Here is an 18,847-nt window from a genome sequence, read left to right on the forward strand (position 1 = left end):
GCAATTATTCAAAATGTTGTTTCGAGACAGCCATATTTACTTTTTTCCTCGCAATTCTGACTTTTTTCTCACAATTCTGAAACAATTCTTGTAATTGGGACTTTATAACTCGCTTAATAACGTTATTTTTATCTTGCAATTCTGACTTTTCTCGCAATTGAAAGTTTATATCATGCAATTTTATATCTAGCAATTCTGAAAATCAATTGCAATCGAAAAGTCCTTTATTTTTTTTGTTCTGTGGCGGAAACAAGTCTCCCAAAGATCACTTTTTTTTTTTGTTGCAATTTGACATAAATACAAATTTCAGTTGAACTTACCTCAAACTCAAAGTCGCAAACCAGTCAGTCTGCGGTAACATCATATACAGGTATTATAGACCAGGGGTTTTCAAACTTTATGATTCCAAGGACCCCCAAATATGATAAACCTGTTATGAGGGACCCCCTTCCTAAAGTCCTTCTATCAATGTGACCCTGGACCACAAAACATAAGGGTAACATTTTTTTTAATAAAGATTTATACATATATCTTCATGGAACATGATCTTTACTTAATATAGGGTAATGATTTTTGGCATAAAAGAAAAAATTATAATTTTGACCCATACTGTATTGTTGGCTATTGCCACAAATATACTCGTGAGACTTATGACTGGTTTTGTACTCCAGGGTCACTTTTTTTTTTTTATGTATGAAAAAAACATTTAAACTGTTAGATAAATAATATGACATTATAAATACAACATGTTGTTTCCAAAATTAAATTGGCTATACTTAATGTTGGATGTAAAAACCTGAAGAAGAATTTAAAATTATTTGTATAAGCAACTTTCACAATAAATGTATGTAAACAGCTCTCGTACTGCATTAGGAATACTGCCTTACAACTCCAGTGAGCGAGATAAAGGGGACTATAGTAGCTATAGTATAAAAAAACTCACTAAAGATACAAAGCAAACATGTACAATTCTTAAATTCAGTTATGATGTTCAGCAGACTTTAACCAGTCTCTTTATTCCCTGAAATTTTCTGGGAAACCCATAGACATAATGACTTTTTGTGCACCTTTAAAGTTTTCTAGCTAACTCCCAAAAAAATGCAAGAAAACTAGTTTGTAGTTTATGTTGACTGGCAATGGCAAAGACATGATTTGAATGATCCGTTTTGTCACGTGTGCTGATCTTTACATGGTACTAATCTACAATACAGAACTTTAACACACATGCATTCAACTACCAAAGTGATTACAGTAAATAGTTCCAGTACCTTATTTGCTAAAGTCTATGATCTGTAGTGCTGCATCCAAACTAACCACGTAAATTCACAACCCATTTTACTTCCCTAATGTGATGTATTTTTGATTAAAACAGTAGATTCAATGAGCAAAGCACTTGATTTTATTTACTGGAATTGATTGGATCGTGAAAAGTGGATGTTAGATAAAAGAATGCAGGGAGGGGCTGAAAAACGAGGGCTTGGTAACGTCAATCAAAAAGGAAGTTCTAGAGATCATAAAGATTATGACGACAAAAAAAAAAACATTTTCCTTTCGAATAATAATCAATTAATCATTTAAATTACGAAAAGGGACATGAGTTGAGAAAGTAAATAAGGTCAATTTTTATTTCATGTTGTTTTATAAAAATAACCTACAGTTGTCATAGTTTTGTTCAGGTTGATTATATTATGCATCTCTGAGGAGATTCTATTAAATATGGAGAAAATATTTAATAGAACAAATAGACACATGCAACATTTATAAATATCTGGAAAATATATGATGGCCATGTACACACTGCTTTTTAGATTATGCAAAACTGCTTTTTTTGCTCTAATAAATTGTACCACTCAATAAAATGACACTTTGAAAAAAAGCCATATTTCTTTTTTTTCCTTGAAGAATGAATACACCTACCAGAGAACAGACCAAACCACAGGCTGGAAATGTTTCAAATCAATAAATACTTTTTACTATATGTACTGTAAATTTGACAATGCAGTAACTGTGTACAAAAAATATATATATATATATATCATTAAAATTATTAGTCAGAGCTTAAGACACGCAATACACAGGTATTGCTTTTTTTTAAACGGTCATTGCACGACACCTGAAAACATTTAGTCCTGGAGCTTCCCTGGAAGTTTGTGCGGAGGCTTGTGGGTTGTTAGTGTTCTGCGAGAGCTCTCTGGCAGTGGTACAGGATGCAGTCTGGGAGAGCAGGATGAGGAGAGCGCAGCCACATGGCCAGAGCAGCGCCGTTCACTCTGCAGTGCAGAAGACAGGGGGCGCCACTGAGCAGCCGGCATGCTACGATTCCCTCCGAGCCTGAAAGAACCACACAGAAACGAGAGTGTAAGTTATGGTGCATGTGCAAATGGAAGGTGAAAGGTGACGGTACAATGGAAGCTATTGGTCAGTTTACCGATGATGTCCACTACATGCAGCTGCAGGGCGTCTTTGAGAGCGTCCAGGGTGGTTCTGAGCGGGTCACCACCAGCATCTGTCAGCAGTTTCAGATTCTGTTTGACGTCATGAGACAGAGACAGCCAGAGCTTCCCATATTCCTCTGTGGTTACCACCAGAGGCCTGCGTGTGGCAGAGAGAAATGAGTTCATTAAAACAAGCCATAAAAGCTCCAAACTGAAAATCTTTGGGGTGATTTGTTGTCTTGTCTTTTGTTTTTCACTTTCATTTTATATTTAGTGGAGGAAAAAAAACAAAACATGATTAGAAACTGCAACCTGGAATCTGTTTCACCTCAGTGGAAAATTCACCTACAGAAGTTTATGTTGGATAAACAATATTTATTTTCTTATGAATATAAATAGGATGAAAAATATTTCAATATTATATTTTAATTATTTCCTAAATATTATTCTTTTTTTTTTTTAAATAATTGATTAAACATTAATTTATGATAAATTAATGTATAATAAATAATTAATTGTATCATTTATTTAATTAATTAAAACAATTAATTATAATAATAATTATTCATTGTTTTAAAGTTAATTATTTTATTTATTTACTATTTTAATCCTATTTAATATTTTAATTTACTATTTCTTTTGAAAAAAAAAAAAAAATCTAACCCAAACAAACATATAATAAAAAAAATCACTAAATATATTAATATTTTACCAGGTGCAATTGTATATATTAAGATTATTATAGATAAATAAAACCACCATTTTTTTTACTTGAAATAAAATAAACATTAACAGAAATAACCTTATTTCATTTTAGCTAATTTCTTATTTTTATTTAGTTTAAATAGATAATGATTAAAACTGATGTTATTAAAAATGATGGACAAAAACGCACAACATTACTAAATATAAATATAAATGTCAAATGTAAAAATAATATTAATTCAAAGTATTAATACAAATGATAGTTTATTTTTATGAATTTTAATATCTTATGTCATTTATTATTTTACATTGATGCATTATAATTATATATTTTATTTCAATGATTATTTATTGTATTAAAAATAAATAATAATTTTCTTTTAGAGACTAGATCATGGATTTAGAGTGAATGCGGTCGTAAAAAAAAATATTTGTAAATGTATTTATGCTAAATTAAATTCTACAAAAGGTCATAATAATTATCTACTATTAGTTTGGCCAAAATTAAATTACATTAATATATGCTAATTTAGTTAATCAAATCAATTATTGCATTATTTCTACAGTAATCATTTAATAAAAATATAACCAATGTGTCTTAATTGTTAAATAAGTCCGCAGTCAGGTAATGTTTAGCGCAGTGTCAGACACACATTACCTGATAAAGTCGGCTGTGGACAGTGTCCCAGAGAAAGGGAGTGTGTTTGTGTGTCCAGGTTGTGTTTGATAAGAGACGGTCCCGCTAAAGGACACGCTTGTGTGAGGCTCGTCCATCAGCAGAGCGTAATGACACACAGACGTACTCTTTCCCTCCAGACAGTCTACGACATTCCCTCTCAAACTCGCCGTCTAAGACAGAAGAGTTTGCGTTAGATCTCATCTGCTGTCATCACTGTACACACACACACACACACACACACACACACACACACACACACACACACACACACACACACACACACACACACACACACACACACACACACACACACACACACACACACACACACACACACACACACACACACACACACACACACACACACACACACACACACACACACTCTGACCCATTACACACCTCCAGCTCCTCACAGGTCAGCTGTACCGCAACATCTTTTATTACAGTTTCCGTGGAGTTACATATGAAGATGACGAGCAGCAAAGCTTCATCTCTGAACATCCGGCAGGAGGCCAGGGACAGGCTGGGGTCAGAGGTCAGGCTGACGACATCAGAGTGAGGTAGGTCTTTGAGTTCAGGGGGTAACAGCGCGATCAGATCTGAAGACGCGGACGGAGGATGTTTGTCCTGTATCGTGTTGGGCCGCACTATAACCATATCGCTGCCCAGTATCTGAGACGTGTTTGCGCGCCTGTCGCCTTCCGTGTGTTTGCTTTGGCCCAGGCCATTGGCTGTGGTGGATTTGGGCGTGGATATGGATGTGGCCGGCTCCTCCTCCAGCAAACTGCCATACAGGAAGCTGTCAGTCGTGCTATGCGAGGAGCGGGACGAGGAGTCGGAGGATCTCTCGCTGGTGCCTGATGAGGATGACGACTCATGTGGGCGGGGCTTTTTTCGAAAGCGAGGGGGCGGGGCTTCGGATTTTCCCAGCTGAGAGGAAACAGAATTAGCATGTTCACTACAAATGCAATGCATTTCGGACTACTTCTGGACCTGTGTACTCGTATCACAAGATGATAAGATAAAATCTCTCACCAGAGATATGGAGCTCTGGGCTCCCAAACCAACAAACAAAGAGGAAGCCAGCTGCTGTTTGTCCAGGTTTTGCGTCGAGGGCTCCGGCTGTGGCTCTTTTCGCTCTGCTGCCTCCTGCTGGCCGGAGGGATGAACTGCAACGCTGGGTTCGTCCACTGGAGGCGCTGTCGCTGCGGTTTCTTTTTGTGGAAGATACCCATCTTTCCCCCAAACTCTCTTTACACCCTCGAGAATCAGAGTGCTGGAACTGAATCAAACCGTAATATTATGAGATATTATTGAAATTATTTCTATTTGAATATATTTTAAAATGTAATTTATTTCTGTGATCAGTGTTAATTTCGTTGACGCTTTTTTTCACTGATGAAAACGAAATAAAAACTAGTGTTGGATGACAAAAACTATGACGAAAATCAACTGTCATTTTCGTCAACAAATAAAAACGAGACGAAAATGTTAGGGAGGGACGATTAGGGAAGAGATCCAGTCAGAACTGATGTCCTGTGTAACAGATGCGCACATTTGATTTGAACTGATCTAACCGCTGGAGAACACGGCCTCACGCATCCCCAATACAGCTCCAGAGCGGCTCACAATCAATGAATAACACATTTATGCCACGCAATTGTTTATGAACTAATGCTGATGAATAACGACAATGTTTACTTTATGATGTTTATATAGTAATATGTTTTAGACGGCTGTAACAATGCATATTTTATCTCCCTCATCTGAACTTGAATGAGCTCCTGCAACTGCAATAGAGGGGCAGACATTTTTCAAAATAAGAGTCAATGTGTATTTCGAGCTTGTTTATAATTACAAGTCACGCATTATATGTTCGTTTTTGGTTACACAATAAACTGTATTTCATTTAATTCCCATTTAATTCATAGTCAGGAGGAAAGACCAGTATTTGACACATATTCAATAAAGTATCAGGGTTATAATAGTTCACTAAAACCATTAAAAAAATCTTCATTACTTGAAATTAAATAAATGTAAACTGAAATTTTAAATAAAAAACTTATTTGAAGCTTTAGCTTAACCTGATACGGCCTACTGACTAAAACAGAAATACAAAGTTATAAAAACTATATAGCTGTTTTTAAAAAACAAACAAAAAAGTGAATTGAGCTCTATTTCATGTCAAAATGTCAGTTCAAGTGACAGTCGGTTATGTAATGCTTAAATGCTTAATGTATTACAATTTAACTAAACTCATTAGATTTTAGGAGACTATGGGCGTTTTCACACCTACCTTGTTTGGTCCGGATTTTCGGACTTTTCAGTTTGGTCCAAATCAAAATTACAGGTGTGAAACCTCCCCCTACCACGGTCCGGATCAAACAGACGAAATTTGGTCCGACGAAAAGAGGTCGTCTCGGTCCGGATCAAACTGAACAAAGGTTCGGTTCGTTTCTAGTGTGAAAGCATTTTCTGTTTGGTTCGGACTTTCAGACCATTTACAGGAAGTTCCTGTTTATGTTTAAATATTATAATGTTATTTTTAAATTCAATCTAGGCTACATTGATTATGAAAAGTGAAAATATGCGCAATATGTCAGAAGACGGAAGGTCAGAAATGATTTTGAACGAAATTTTGCATGATTTTGCTTATGAGCCTTTCTTTAATGTGAATTTCGTTTTGTATAAATTGTATTTTCATTTTAATCAATGTTTCATCAGATAATTGCCTGGATTTAATAAATAAGAAGCAAATAGTCTATAGCAGACAATAATCGCGGGAGCGATCACATGCTTTGCAAATGAACTGGGGCACATTCAACGCTCAAACCGGTGCGCAACGTTTTGCTACGGTTTCCGGTTGAACGTCATGTTTCCTGGAAACGGTGCGCACCGGTGTGCAACAGGTTTGAGATGCGTTTTTTCTCGTTTGGTGGGTGTGTCAAATATGTCAGTCCAATCAGCAGCAACATGTATATAAACCACGCGGTATTAAAGAGATAGCTCGAACAATGGGTCCAAGTAAAGATGTTTACAAATGTGTCCGCTGCAGCTCAGTATACAAAACAATTGAAGATATTAGAAGACATGATTGTCGTAAGAGTTTATATATATATATATATATATATATATATAATCAACATGATGATGTATTTATTTATATATTTAGCTTCATTGCAAGGCAAGTTTATTTATATACCAAATTTCATATATGGTAATTGCTTGATATGCAGTGAGAAAGAAAATACAAGCTATTAAAAAAGTAAGAACTAGAAATAAAATGATTTAAATTAGAATTGATTACCAGGAGATTAAAAAGTTAAATAAATGTGATTGGGGTGTTGTCATTTATTCTGGATGGCAAGGGAAGTGATTGCGTGTATTTTGCAGTATTAAACACGTATTTATATCGATTTTATCAGACTCTGACGAAAATTCCTCAAAAAGAACACAAAGAATGGCCTTCTCGGCTGCCATAGTTACAACTCTTGCGTCAACAGAACAGGGTGTTCAACGCAGCACCGTTTCCGTTTAAAAAACGTTTTGCAACGTTTTGTCGGGGCTGAACACAGCCCTGGATCGCGTCTCAAATAAACCGAAACTCAGCAGCTACTCATCTCACAGACATGAGAAATATGTGTATATAAAGCTTGAAATGTCCACTTTTAAACGTGACGAAAAGAACATAGTCAAGCAATGCGCACCTTTCAATAGTGGCAACGATATGCGTCCGTTCCACTGATCTATATCAGTGGTCTGTTCATTCACTCTAGTCAAAGACGCTGACGTCAGACACACGTCCGTTTACAAACCAATCAATGTCAAGATGCCGCCCACATAGATGATGACGAGTGGACGCAAATGTGTCACGTAAAGTTCTTTAGTGAGCTCGCATGAATGCAATGTGAAACCAAACCAAAACTAACCGAAAGTATCAAATGCATCAAAACGTGAACTTCGGTTCGGACCTTGGTGCGGACTTTCAGGTGTGAAAACGCCCTAAATCTACTGTAGATTTAGTCGACTAAAATCTTATGATATTGATATGATACAACCAAAGACAGCGTGCCACACGGGTACCCACCTTTCCTTCTGAGAGAGTTCAGTGCTGTTGCCTGAAAGCCCTGAACTGACGGACAGCAGTGTGGGAGACTGTCTGTCAGTCATGCTACATGATGAGAAACTTACAGGCAGAGAAAAACTGTACGGCTCCAGATTCAGTGCTGAAAAAAAAGGCCAGTCATACAAGTTTGGGATAACATAAGGGTGAGTAAGGGTGTGTTCACACTTGGCATGTTTGGTTGGATTAAAACGAGCCCTGGTGCGATTGCTCTGTTCGTTCGGTTCATCTCAATAAGTGTGAATGCTGCCATCTGAACCAAACAAACGGGCCGAGTCCGCTGGAAAGACAAACTCTGGTGTGGTTCGACTGAAATATGTAAGCAAACACGGACCAAAGACATCTAAACAAACCGAAAACAGGACACAATGTCACAAGATGCGATCCTAAAAAGGGCAGAATGCTCAAGCATACCCGTTTTTTTCTCGCCATAGTCGCGATGTTGCTCATCACAGTTCGGTACAGGCGTCAGATCTTGGTTTGTGTGTGTGACGGAAGGATTCCAGACAGTTTTGACTCCTTTACACACTTTATAAGCTCTTCACGAGTTCTCAACTGGTCAAAATACCATCATATGTAGCTACGCACATACAACAAGCGCATTTGGATGTTCGGTAAGTTCCGTCGTGAAATATACGTCATAAAAGCCGGCCAATCAGGTTGTGAACATATTCCTATGCCTTTAGGTTTGGTGTTAAAATGACCATGTGAACACCAAGCGAACCAGGACTATTTTTTTTTTTTATCCGGACCTAGCAAACCAAACTACAAGTGTGAACACACCTTAAATGTAACACACCTTATATTACAATATAAAATGTGCATTTTTGGGTGAACTATCCCTTTAAGGGCAGGATAAACATACATGTGGTAAACGATAGAGTTTACTATAGAATAAATAACAATGGGCACATGGATGAGGGGTAATAATGGCTGTACCTCTCTCCTCAGAAAGCTCTTCCTGTCTTTGATGAGGAGGTTTATAAGGTGCGGCTCCTGCAGCCAAAGCCTCCGACACAAACCCATCCAGAAATGACAGAGAAGAGTCGACCTGTGTAGAAACGGGAATGTTCAAAACGTGCCTTTTGAACAAAAACTGCCCGTCACAAATTTGGGGTAAGTGCGTTTTTTTTATTTTAAGAAATTAAGATATTTATAATGTTACAAAAGATTTCTATTTCAAATAAATGCTGTTCTTTTGAACTTTCTATTCATTAAAAGATCCTGAAGAAAATCAGCACAACTGTTTTCAACATTGATGATCGTTTGATGATCATGTGATTTCTGAAGGATCATGTGACACTGAAGACTGATGCTGAAAATGCAGCTTTGATCACAGGAATAAATTACATTTTAACATGCATTCAAATAGAAAATATTTATTTTAAATTGTAATAATATTTCACAATATTACTGTTTATTTTTGAGCAAATAAAAGCAGCCTTGGTGAGCAGAAGAGACTTCCTTCAAAAACAAACCAACCCCAAACTTTTGAACGATAATGTACAGAACTCTAAGTAATATGTGTATCAATTTACAATGAAGACACACCTTTAGAAATGGTCTCTTGTTCACTTAAAGTGCTCTAAATCTGTCTGTTTTAAGAGTGAAAACACCAACAAGAGGAATTTGTCATCATGCCTGTTACCTCCATGCTGTCCCAGGGCGCTCCACGGGGCAGGACCCACCCATGGAGCTGCGAGTCCTGGCTGAGGTGACGCAGCTCCAGTGCCTGCTGACGGAGCACCGTGTCCTGGGAGGACGAAAGGCTCTCAGCCAGGTCCAGAATCAAGTCTGTCTGGCCCTCGGAGATCTTAGTCAGGGCAGAGAGAATCCAGACCCGTGTCTCTGAGCTCACGCTTCTCTGATCCAGCAGCTTCGTCAGGAGTCGGATGACCTCGCGCTGATCCACACACTCTTGGAGGTGAGAGTATTCTCCAAGAACCTGAATACACATACACACACACACAAAATCTTGAGTTTCCAGAAGAACACCGATTCATCTATTATCATTCATTTCAAAGGCAATATATATATATATATATATATATATATATATATATATATATATATATATATATATATATATATATATCTCCACACCGATCAGGCATAACATTATGACCACTGACAGAAGAAGTGAATAACACTGATCATCTCTTCATCACAGCACCTGTTAGTGGGTGGGATATATTAGGCAGCAAGTGAACATTTTGTCCTCAAAGTTGATGTGTTAGAAGCAGGAAAAATGGGAAAGCGTAAGGATTTGAGTGAGTTTGAGAAGGGCCAAATTGTGATGGCTAGACGACTGGGTCAGAGCATCTCCAAAACTGCAGCTCTTGTGGGGTGTTCCCGGTCTGCTGTGGTCAGTCTCTATCAAAAGTGCTCCATGAAAAAAACTGTGGAGAACCGGCGACAGGGTCATGGGCGGCCAAGGCTCATTGATGCCCGTGTGGAGTGAAGGCTGGCCCGTGTGGTCTGATCAAACAGACGAGCTACTGGAACTCAAATTGCTCAATAAGTTAATGCTGGTTCTGATAGAAAGGCGTCAGAATACACAGAGCATCTCAGTTTGTTGTGTATGGGGCGGCATAGCCGCAGACCAGTCAGGGTGCCCATGCTGACCCCTGTCCACCGCCCAAAGAGCCAACAGTGGCACGTGAGCATCAGAGCTGGACCACGGAGCAATGGAAGAAGGTGGCCTGGTCTGATGAATCGCGTTTTCTTTTACATCACGTGGATGGCCGGGTGCGTGTGTGTCGCTTACCTGGGGAACACATGGCACCAGGTGCACTATGGGAAGAAGGCAAGCCGGCGGAGGCAGTGATGCTTTGGGCAATGTTCTGCTGGGAAACCTTGGGTCCTCCATCCATGTGGATGTTACTGTGACATGTACCACCTCCCTAAGCATTGCTGAGACCATGTACACCCTTTCATGAAAACAGTATTCCCAGGTGGCTGTGGCTCTTTCAGCAGATAATGATAAGTGAGAAAAGTACATAACACTTACTAAGCACCAAATAATAGTACAAACAGGCTTTCCTAATTAGTACACACCCAGCTCATGACCTGAAGGAAGTGTTGGGGCAGCTGAGAAGCGTCCTCCTTCAGCACCGTCAGATACGAGTCGACAGCATACAGCCGTAACTCATCATCTTCCTCCTTAGACTCGGAGCCTGAGGCAAAAAACACACCAGGAGTGTGAAACAAGGCACCTTCTGCTACAGTCTACAGCTCTTAAGATCGCCTATACTTCTCGTTTACCCTCAGCCAGCAGTCGCAGGAAGTTGTTCGGGACGTCCTGTTGCAGCAAATCTCCACCGATGGAAAAAACATCACTCATCGTCTGAATGAACCATGAGTTATCTGGTGCAAACGTAAGGGTTTTTATAGGAACATAAGACGAGATATAAAAGCTGACATACAACACATTTCTGTTAATTTAATAGGAACTAACTCTAATTAAAAGTTGCACATTGCAATAGTCTTTTCTTCCCTATTGTGATGCATTTCTGAGTGAAACCGCTTCTCAAACAAGAACAAATGTGGGGCGGGACTTGATTTGGTCCATCTGGAATTGATTGGATGGTTGTGGTTTGCTATTGGTCGATCTCATGTGAGTGAAAGGTTGCCCCGCCCTCATGTCATCAGAGAAGAGGGAGGGAAAGTTATTTTGATTAAAGGTTATGAGGGCAATATTCCATAAAACAAACCAAGAACTGTCCATTCTGATTTCCTAGCGACTTAAATTAAAAGGATATTTTTCAGCAAGCTCTGCAACTTTTCCGACCAGATGGATGATGGTGTGCTCGTCGCTGCAGCCGCGCAGGAAGTCCAGCATCTTCTCAACGATCACGGTCACATTCTGAGCGTTTGTGATCCTGAACAGCAATTCAAGAGTCTGAGAGAGAAGAAAGCGGAAGAGATGAACAGAACGCTTGATGTTTTGGGTCTGAGTGTGGTCTGTTTGTTACCTCTCTCTTAATAGTGAAATCGGAGTGGTCCAAACACTCAATAATGGTCATCTGATGCTGCAGGGCCAGTTTAGCATCATGCTGGACGACGTACGTCAAGGCTTTCAAGCCTGAAAACACACCAGTATGTGAGCAGTTAAAGCGAGTTTAGCTTAACTAGCCAGTGAAAATCAAAAGAAGGAATTTTACCAAGATATTTGAGGTTGATCTTTGGAGACAAAACAAAATTGCCAATGCATCTTGCCGCTTTTTCCAGCAGATCAGCTTTGGGGTGTATGGTGTAGACGGCCTTCACACACTCATACAGGATTGCTGAAACAGACATTATACGTTAGTTGCATTCATTTTGCAGACAAATTACAGTTCGGTCCATTAGGTTAAATTTAGACTAATAGCATTCGTTTAAATGTTTTAAAAGGGAGCAATATGCCCTTTTACAAAGTCTTGATTTTGTTTTTTGCGTCCACATGAATAGGTTTTAATGCCTGAAATGTTAAAAAAAAACATCTATTTGATTGTTGCGGCTCCTCAGTTCCCAGTCTGTCAGTAACGCTCTGTATAGTTCCTGTCTCTATGAAGCTCCTCCTTCTGAAAAGCACAATGTGCTCTGATTGGTCGGTTGGACCAGTGTGTTGTGATTGGTCAACCGCTTCAAACATGGCCTTTACCATAACCGCAGTTTCACTACTAACAGGGCTTGACATTAACTCCCGCTAACTTATTTTTTTTAATTTTAGTCTTTTAAAAAGGCATCTGGAATAATAAACTAAGTGCAATGTAGTGCTGTCAAAAATGTAGATGCTGAAATATCTGAACCGCTTCCAACACTCATTTTCCTCAGAATAGACACACAACACCAGCGTCTCTTTCTCTCTCTCTCTCATCTCTCCGACAGCGAGTGACACACAACTCGCTGCATTCGCTCCGGAAGAATATTGTTGTTGTTTTGCTGAGTTCACACTGCCCGATTTTAGCCCCAATTTGACTTGCTGACAGGTTTTTGCGAAATCACAGACAAATGCCCAAATTCATATAGGCAAATCGGTGCTCGTGCACATGAGTGACAATCACCCAGTGTGAATTATCAAAGAAAAAAGTTGATGTCAAGCCCTGGTGATGGTCAAATTACTGTTCGGTCCATTAGAAAAGATGATTTTACCGTAAGTGATGTTGTGGTTCATTTCCGCTCTGCGCAGAGACTCATCCAGAACTTCATACATCAGCTCACTAGTGCTGAAAAATCAACAGACACATTTTACATTCGAATTTCAGATACACTGTGTACTTTCCCATGTTCTTTTAGTGCATAATGTGAGTATATTTGCAGCTTGTGATTTGCATGGCGGCCCCTCTGTACCTTTGGTCCTCTCTTCCGAGGAGCGAGAGGATCCTGAGCAGCTGGATCTGCAGCCAAGGCGCAGGAACATTGTGGTAGTGAAAATCCATCGGGAGTTTCCCACCCACCACCTGCTTCAGGATGGCGACGAAACTGCTTGTCAGATCTTTGTAGGCGTCTGGACTCTCCTGATAAAGACAAAAACATCAGATGCGACGACAAGTGAAAAACTGCACGACGGGACAAAATTTACAGCCAATTAGAACATATGTTTAATATACACTGTAGCAACCCCAAACACTATTTGGATGCTTAAACCAATTAAACATATGGAAGCTTGTTACCATCATGGATTCTTTTATCTCACTATTTGCAAGAAATCAAGTCAGAATTTCGACATATAGACTTTATATGTTATATGTTTATTTCTCTCAATTTTCATTTTATCTCTCTATATATATTTTTTTTTTTGAGATGTGAAAGTTAGAATTGTGAGATAAAAACTTCCATAAATATGAGGTTGTAGCTGGTTGGGTTATGAAAAACCTCTGATTAATAAGGAAGAAATCATATTTAAACCATTTGTATTGACTGTATTTATAATGATGTTTGCTTGAAGTTCAGATACCAACCCTGATCAGCTGCAGGTAAATGTGTAATGATGCTGTCATGACACCCGGATCTTTGTCACACAGGGCTTTCCGGAACTTGGCGTGAATGTGCTGGACTTGATTTGGAGCGAAAAGATAAAACTTATACAATGCCAGGACGGCTTTCCTCCGAATGATCTCCCTTGGACAGGAAAGAAAGACAGGTATATGAGTTATTATTAGACTGATGATCAAATTGAACAGTATATTTATTTGACCGAAATTCACACTTTTCTACTTAACTAGCTATGAGTGATTAATATTGCAACTTCTGGTAAATCTGGTTCATGTTGAATGTGCGTTTAACAATGTCAGGTAAATTAAATAAATATATCTAAAATTTATATTAAAACATTGAATTTCTGTAAACAATGATTAGTTATTGTTAAAAAGCTTCTGCATGGCGGTTATCAGACGCATCCAAACAACTGGTATTGGTTGTAAATAGTGATGTTATCATGAACTAAAACGATTAAAGGTCAGTTTTGTTAATTTAAATAAAATAAAATATACATTTTAGATGAAAAAATTTCAAAAAATTCAATGAAAAATTTGATGAGGCCTTGGCAAGTTTAACTAAAAGTACTAAATTACTTAAACTAAAACTGAAATAAAAATAAAAGTAAAGCTATACAGAAATATCTTTCTAAAAAATCTAACAAATTACTAAAATTAAAATGAAAACTAAAGATATAAAAAAGCTAAATTAAAACTGAAATAAATAAATTAAAGCTATACAGATTTTTTTTTTTAAAAATGACAAAAAGCACATTAAAAAATACTAAAATTAAAATGAAAACAAATGATAAAAATAAAATCTAAACTAAAACGGAGATAAAAAATTAATTAGAACTATATAGAAATATTTTGTTAAAAAAAATGACAAAACATAAAAAATTACTAAAATTAAAATGAAAACAAAATACAAAAAAGCTAAATTAAAAACCAAAATAAATAAATTAACGCTATACAGAAATATAAAAAAAAAGACAAAGCACATTCAAAATTACTAAAATTAAAATGAAAAAATTATAAAAATAAAAGTTAAACTAAAACTAAAATAAAAAATAGCTAAACTAAAACATAAAAATTAATTAAAAATTAAAAATGTAACAATTCAATTTAAAAAATTTTAAATTAAAGCTAAACAAAAATATAAACTTTTTTTTAATGACAAAAAAAACATAACAATTACTAAAATTAAAATGAAAACAAAAAATATAACAATAAAAGCTAAACTAAAACTGAAATAAAAATAAATTGAAGATATATAGAAATATTAAAAAAGAACTAAAATGACAAAAAAGCACATTAAAAATTACTCAAATTAAAATGAAAACAAAAAAATATAAATTAAAACTGAAATAAATAAATTAAATTAAAATGAAATATTTTTTTTAAAAACTAAAAAAAGACAAAAAGCACATTAAAAATTACTAAAATTAAAATGAAAACTAAATTCATAAAAATAAAAGCTAAACTAAAACTGAAATAAAAATGAATTAGAACTATATAGAAATATTTTATAAAAAATTACTAACATGACCAAAAAAGCACATACAAATTACTAAAATTAAAAATATAAAAATAAAAGCTAGTCAATTCAATTAGTGTATAAAAATGCTCAAATGACACTAGTTGTAGATGAACAATATCGGCCATATTTTATATTATATCTAAAGCCTGATCGATATGGCTTTTAGATGTGTTCAAGTGTTCGAATAAGAAACAACGGTTTGGGTGATTTCTGTGTGTTTCAGAGGAGCGAATCCGTCTGGCTTACTTTGGATGTGACAGCTTGTCTTCTACCAGAGGAAGGACAGCAGGAATCATGTCTTTGGGGAAAACCTGAGCTACAACAGTCAACGCCATGCACGCTTCAATGAGGTTAGTGCTCTGAAGATCCTGCCACAGAGGTATGAGACGTTCAGTCACACAGTCACATGTTCAATCCAAAGTCCTGAGAAACAAGCTCACCTTTAATACTGTGTTTACCAGCAGCAACAACAACTCATGGCCCTCGCTGAGGAACAGAGACACTGCCAGGTACCCTGAGCCCACAACAGAATACAAATCATACACATTCAGGGACCAAAATTGATCTTTTTTTTTCATAAAGAATCTCCAAATGGAGTTCTGGAGTCAAAATAATAACAATAATAGTAGTAGTAGAGTATAATAGTGTATACTATAGAAATAAATAACTAGGTTAATAGACTGGCAGTCAAAAGTTTGGAATAATTACGATTGTTTAAATGTTTTTGAAAGACATCTGCTCACCAAGGCTGAATTTGTTTAATCAAAAATACAGTAAAATCAGTAATATTGTGAAAAAATATTATGTTTTAAAATAGCTGTTTTCTATGTGAATATATGTTAAAATATAATTTATTCCTGTGATCAAAGCTGAATTTTCAGCATCAGTCATATGAGAATGATTTCTGAAGGATCATGTGACACTGAAGACTGATGCTGAAAATTCAGCTTTGATCTCAGGAATAAATTACATTTTACAATATATTCACATAGAAAACTGTTATTTTAAAGTGTAATAATATTTCACAATATTACAGATTTTTCTGGATTTTTGAACAAATAAATGCAGCCTTGGTGAGCAGAAGATTCTTCTTTCGAAAACATTAAAATTATTAAATATTTCTGACCGTCAATGTATATTCATATATACGTACCCACTCTCTTCTCCAGGACGCCGCCCTGCTGGGCCAGTTTGATGGCATGAATGTATGTGAAGGAGGCGTCGTAGCCCAGCATCTCACAGTACATGGCCCGCACCATGACCTCTCTCATCTGCCTCTGTAAGAACCAAACACACACACTGGGGTCAAATACTCAGCCTCTGAGTGGCAGCGATGGCGGCGCTAATGTGTGTGCGGCTCACCATGGAGGTGTTGGGAGACGACACCTGCTCCTTCATGGCACACAGCTCCTGCTTCATGAGGTTCTCCTCCTCCTGCACATGCACATCAAATGAGAGGCTTTACAATAAAAAAAAAAAACACTGCATTGCATTTCGATATGTGGCTGCTATGACCTTGATAATGTTTTGTCTGTATATGGGTTTTGATTCTGTGGCGACTTTTTTTGTGCATTTTTTTTAAAATACAGTGTTTTACAATATTTATTTTGTATTTTTTTATCATTTATTATTTACTATAATATTCTAATTTAGAATAAAAAAATTAATTGGCAAAAATATTAATACATTAAATAATATATGTGATGATTCTGAAGGATCATCACTGATATTATCATGAACTAAAATATGAAAAATCAGTTTTGTTAACTGAAATAAAATAAAATATAAATATTAGATTAAAAACTTTATCTTCATTTTATTATTACAAATTATAAGTTACAGTACTAAATTACTAAAACTGAAATAAAAATAAATCAATGCTATATAGAAATACTTAAAAAAAATATATATAACAAAATTACAATAATTTTTTTACATTTTAAATTTAAATTAATTTTGAAAACTAAAAATATAAGCTAAAATAAAATAAAAATACATTAAAGTGATATAGAAATATTTTTTTAAATAAAGATGACAAAAAAGCACATAAAAATTACTAAAATTAAAACTAAAAATATAAAAATAAAAACTTAACTACAACTGAAATAAACATTAATTGAAGCTATATAGAAATACGTTTTAAAAAATATAACAAAAATGACAATAAAAATGACAAAATTACCAAAATAAAATAAAAATACATTAAAACTAAAAAAAAATAAAGATGACAAAAAGCACATAAAAATTATTATTTTTTAATGAAAACTAAAAATATAAAAATAAAAACTTAACTACAACTGAAATAAACATAAATTAAAGCTATATAGAAATACATTTAAAAAAATATAACAAATGACATAAAAAAATACATAAAAACTAGAAAAAACAAAGATGACAAAATAGCACATAAAAATGACTAATTGCAATGAAAATATGAGCTTAACTAAAACTGAAACAAAAATTAATTAAATATTTTTTTAAACAAGAAGAAAAGTCATAAATACTATTCTAAATAATATATACTAGTATTATACAATAAATATTTACTTTATTTTATTGTTTTAATGAAATGCAAACCGTTAAAAATACAAATATTCTGTAAAATCAAGTATCTTGATAATTAAATAATTTTAAAATAATTATAAAATGTTTATACTTTTTAGATAAAGTAACGTTACAACACACAAAGCAAGACACTACTGTCACTGCGTAACACGTCCAATACATTATACATAAATTAATGACATGTCAGTATGTGTATTTCTGCTTATTCCTGTCATAAATATTGATTTTACTCACATGTTTAGACGTCAGTTCTGTGATGCTCTTGATTAGTTGTTTTAATCTGTTGGTGATTTTTGCAGCTCCAGTTTGAGAATCAAATAAACCCGGCAGAGCACTGAGAGTTTTCTCCACAACATCACTCATTTCAGCACGACAGAACAGATGATCGGATTATGAGACACAGCCGAGGCCCTACATAAAGATAAGTGCCCTACAGCAGGAGAAATACCATATAATACACCTACACTACAGTCAAAACACACCGAATGAAAACACAAACCATCATGACTAGACTTTCTCGCCGCCTACAGGAAGTGCGCTCGCTGCTGTTTTCATAATAAAAGTCCCACGAGTGATTTTATGCCTGCTTCACGACCTTTTTTTATATACCCCCCCCCCCCCCCCCCCCCCCCCCCCCCCACACACACACACACACACACACATACGAATTATCGTAAATACTAGTTCCCTAGTTAAAAATTAGGACCCCCATGAACCCCCTCTCAAGTCAAAATTTGAAGGTAATCACGACTTCAGAAGTGGGAAATTCCCGATAGCACGTGAAGGCATCATTACTGTGAAAGGGATATTTCACTAAAAAATTAAGTTCATACATCAATA

General features: G+C 35.9%; 1 protein-coding gene across 1 annotated transcript; it reads right to left on the reverse strand.

Moving 5' to 3' along the window:
* Positions 1–493: 493 nt before the first annotated feature.
* ap4e1 (adaptor related protein complex 4 subunit epsilon 1) lies at positions 494–18,516 on the reverse strand. The gene is made up of 21 exons (XM_079808883.1): positions 18,242–18,516; positions 16,805–16,876; positions 16,596–16,719; positions 15,883–15,956; positions 15,689–15,810; positions 13,888–14,047; positions 13,277–13,443; positions 13,079–13,152; positions 12,109–12,231; positions 11,920–12,029; positions 11,707–11,846; positions 11,210–11,322; positions 11,003–11,121; positions 9,594–9,890; positions 8,885–8,996; positions 7,910–8,048; positions 4,858–5,104; positions 4,222–4,752; positions 3,799–3,989; positions 2,429–2,592; positions 494–2,331 (listed from the first exon to the last, which is right to left on the reverse strand). Exons 1-21 carry the CDS (start codon positions 18,368–18,370, stop codon positions 2,171–2,173), a joined length of 3,369 nt encoding a protein of 1,122 aa, XP_079665009.1. The 5' UTR covers positions 18,371–18,516; the 3' UTR covers positions 494–2,170.
* Positions 18,517–18,847: the final 331 nt, after the last annotated feature.

Source organism: Gobio gobio, assembly GCF_949357685.1.
Source record: "Gobio gobio genome assembly, chromosome: 25".
NCBI classification, from domain to species: Eukaryota; Metazoa; Chordata; class Actinopteri; order Cypriniformes; family Gobionidae; genus Gobio; species Gobio gobio.

What these genes read in the sequence shown, in the direction of transcription:
- ap4e1 (XM_079808883.1), bottom strand. Translation starts at nt 18,370, where the DNA reads ATGAGTGATGTTGTGGAGAAAACTCTCAGTGCTCTGCCGGGTTTATTT. An exon ending in TCCTTCAGGTCATGAGCTGG is followed by an intron (nt 9,891 to 11,002) that starts GTGTGTACTAAT and finishes ATGTGTATTCAG; the next exon opens with GTTCTTGGAGAATACTCTCA. An exon ending in CCCAGAGCTCCATATCTCTG is followed by an intron (nt 4,753 to 4,857) that starts GTGAGAGATTTT and finishes GTTTCCTCTCAG; the next exon opens with CTGGGAAAATCCGAAGCCCC.